The sequence below is a fragment of the Vigna angularis genome, chromosome 11 (assembly GCF_016808095.1).
Source record: "Vigna angularis cultivar LongXiaoDou No.4 chromosome 11, ASM1680809v1, whole genome shotgun sequence".
Classification (NCBI taxonomy): Eukaryota; Viridiplantae; Streptophyta; class Magnoliopsida; order Fabales; family Fabaceae; genus Vigna; species Vigna angularis.
The window spans coordinates 15,228,978-15,232,584 of NC_068980.1; the positions used below are offsets into that span (position 1 = coordinate 15,228,978).

At 37.5% G+C, this 3,607-nt stretch overlaps 1 protein-coding gene across 1 annotated transcript; it reads right to left on the reverse strand.

Moving 5' to 3' along the window:
* Positions 1-1,432: 1,432 nt before the first annotated feature.
* Positions 1,433-2,883, reverse strand: LOC128194650 (uncharacterized). The gene is made up of 3 exons (XM_052870204.1): positions 2,593-2,883; positions 2,053-2,475; positions 1,433-1,960 (listed from the first exon to the last, which is right to left on the reverse strand). Exons 1-3 carry the CDS (start codon positions 2,881-2,883, stop codon positions 1,433-1,435), a joined length of 1,242 nt encoding a protein of 413 aa, XP_052726164.1.
* Positions 2,884-3,607: the final 724 nt, after the last annotated feature.

Here is a 3,607-nt window from a genome sequence, read left to right on the forward strand (position 1 = left end):
CAGCAAACCACGGTCTTTGTTGGATGTACATGAGTGTTTCATCTGAGAAAGATTCCCAAATTTCAGCTTCCTTGCTTGTAACTTCACTATTAATCAACCTGGATAAGTGATCAGCAATTACATTTTCACTCCCCTTTTTGTCACAGATTTCCATATCAAACTCTTGTATTAAAAGCACCCATCTAATCAATCGTGACTTAGAATTCGGCTTAGTTAACAAAAACTTTATAGCAGCATGATCTGTGTAGATAATCACTTTAGACCCAACAAGATACGGTCTAAATTTCTCCAAAGCATAAACAATAGCAAGAAATTCTTTTTGTGTGGTGGCATAATTCAAATGGGCTTCATTCAAAACCTTGCTTGCGTAATAGATAGTATGAAATACTTTCTCTTTTCTCTGACTAAGCACAACTCCTATTGCATAATCACTGGCATCACACATTAGTTCAAAATTTTGATTCCAATCTAGAGCTACAATCACTAGGACTAACACCAATTTGCTTTTCAAAATATCAAAGGCTTTTAAACATTCTTCATTCATCACAAAAGGCACATCTTTAACCAGCAAATTACTCAACGGTTTAACAATCTTTGAGAAGTCTTTAATAAATCTTCTATAAAACCCAGCATGGCCTAAAAAACCTCTAATCCCCTTCACATTTTTCGGCGGTGGAAGCTACTCAATGACTTCTACTTTGGCTTTATCCACTTCAATCCCCCTAGCAGAAATCTTGTGACCCAACACAATTCCTTCTGTTACCATGAAATGACATTTCTCCCAATTAAGCACAAGATTCGTTTGAACACATCTCTTGAGGACAATATCCAAATTTGCCAAACACCTTTGGAAAGAATCTCCAAACACTGAAAAGTCATCCATGAAGACTTCAATACACTTCTCTATGAGATCCGCAAAAATTGCCTGCATACACCTTTGAAACGTAGCTGGAGCATTACATAACCCAAATGACATCTTCTTGTAAGCAAATACACCAAATGGACATGTAAATACCGTCTTCTCTTGATCTTTTAGATCCACCACAATTTGATTGTATCCAAAATATCCATCTAGAAAGCAATAAAAGGCCTGACCTGCCAATCTTTCGAGCATCTGATCCATAAAAGAAGGGGAAAATGATCCTTCCTAGTAGCTTTATTTAACTTCCTATAATCAATGCACATCCTCCATCTAGTAACTGTCCTAGTAGGAACAAGCTCATTCTTCTCATTATATATTATTGTCATCCCACCTTTCTTTGGCACTACCTGTATTGGACTCACCCATTCACTATCAGAGATTGGATATATAATACCAGCTTCTAGCAGCTTCAGTACTTCTTTTCTAACCACCTCCTTCATCCGGATTTAACCTTCTCTGAGGTTGAGCACATGGTCTATAATCATCTTCCATAAATATTTTATGCATGCACTAGGTTGGACTTATACCTTTGAGATTTGAGATTGACCATCCAATAGCTTCTCTGTTGGCTTTTAATATTTCTACCAACTTTTCTTCCTCTTTAGGGAGCAAAGAATTACTAATGATGACTGGTTTTGTTCCATCTTCTTCTAAGAAAACATACTTCAAATGTGATGGTAACATCTTTAGCTCCAACTTCTTTTCTTTGACTTCTTCTTTGGTATCAATCATCTCAAAATTAGCCTCCTCCACTGGGATCTCCTTCAATGTCTCCAACTCCGTCATACACACATCAATTAATTTTTCTTCCTCATCATTCAAGTCTTCACAGGCATCAATAAGAGTTTTTTCTAACGGAGAAGAACAACATACCATCTTCTCTTGCACCATACAAACTTCATCAAGCATATCAAATTGGAAACATGCTTTATCATCTTTAGGGTGTGTCATGGCTTTGAATACATCAAAATCCCCTTTTTCATCTTGAACTCTCACTTTAAGCTTGCCATTCTCCACATCAATTAAAACTCTTGCAGTCTTCATAAATGGTCTCCTAGGATAAGAGGCACATCTCCATTCTCCTCCATCTCCATTATGACAAAATCCACTGGAAATACAAATTTGTCTACCTTCACGAGCACATCTTCAACCACCCCATACGGGTATTTAAGAGACCTGTCCGCTAACTGTAGTGACATTCTAGTAGGTTTGAGTTCCAAACCTTCAATTCTTTTGAACATAGCAAGCGACATTAAATTAATGCTAGCTCCCAAATCAATCAATGCTCTTCTAATTTCCAATTCTCCGATGGTACACGGAATGGTGAAGCTTCCTGGATCTTTAAGCTTAGGAGGTAATAATTTGTGTATGATTGCACTGCAATTACCTTGCACTTCAATGGTCCCCTTTTCAATGTATTTTCGTTTCTTCGTGAGGAGCTCCTTCAAAAACTTTGCATACGAAGGCATTTGTTGCAATGCTTCAGAGAAAGGTATGGTAATCTCTAGTTTTTTAAAAATCTCCATAAACTGCTCAAGCTGCTTTTCTTTCTCCTTCCTTGAATAAGTCTTTGGATAAGGAAATGGTTTTTCAAACTCTTTTTCTTTTTTTCTCTCATCTACCTCTTCTTTCTTTTTTTCTTCCTCAGTGCTCTCTTTTCGCTCACTTACTTCTTCCTCACTCACATTTTCTTTCTCTTTTCTCTCTATTTTTCTCTCATCTAACACCTTGCCACTTCTAGTAACAATGGTTTTACACTCTTCCCTCAGATTACTTTTTGCATTCCTTTCACAACCCTCTATCTTATTGACCAATTGCCCAATGTGCATCTTCATGCTTTTAAACGCAACCTCTATATTCTCACAATAAGATAAGCTCATTTTCATGAATTGTCGGAAGGTTTCCCCAAGCTTCGTGGTGGTCTTCTCAATTGGAGTTGGTTGTTGCTGCCACTGAACCATTGAAACACTATATATCTCTTGTGGTAATAGAAAAGTTTCTTTGTCACTTCTTCCAACTATTGCGTGATAATTTTACTTTGTGCAAGCAAGGCATCTTGAGATTGCAATTGTAGGACTCCCTTTTGTTGAGGTGGAACTCTTCTTTCACTATGCATCTCGTTGTCATTAGTAGCCATGTTGTCAATCAATTCAAAAGCTTCCTCTAGAGTCTTACACTTGATATTACCTCCAACTGAGGCATCTAGCATCAATTTGGTTTGTGAACCAAGACCTCCAAGGAAAAGAATGACTAATATTGCTTCATCAAAGCCATGAGTGTGCGTCTTTCTCAAAAGCTCTTGTATCTATCCCATGCTTGACCTAACATTTCCTCCATACCTTGCCTGAAAGAGGAAATTTCTATCTTCCCTTTGTTGATCTTTGACTGTGGGAAGTACTTGTTCAAAAACTTTGAAACCACAACTTCCCATTCAGTAAAGCTATCCTTCGGGAAAGAATTCAACCATAGCTTACTATTGCCTCCCAATGAGAAAGGAAACAAACTTAGCTTTATAGCTTCATCCGGTACACCATTGATCTTTACAGTGTTGCAAATCTCGTTGAATGTAGTTAGATGCTCATATGGACTTTCATGAGACAATTCATTAAATTGGTTGCTCTTAACCAATTGTATCAACGTCGGTTTCACCTCCATATTTGCAGCATTGACTCTCGGCCTAGCAAT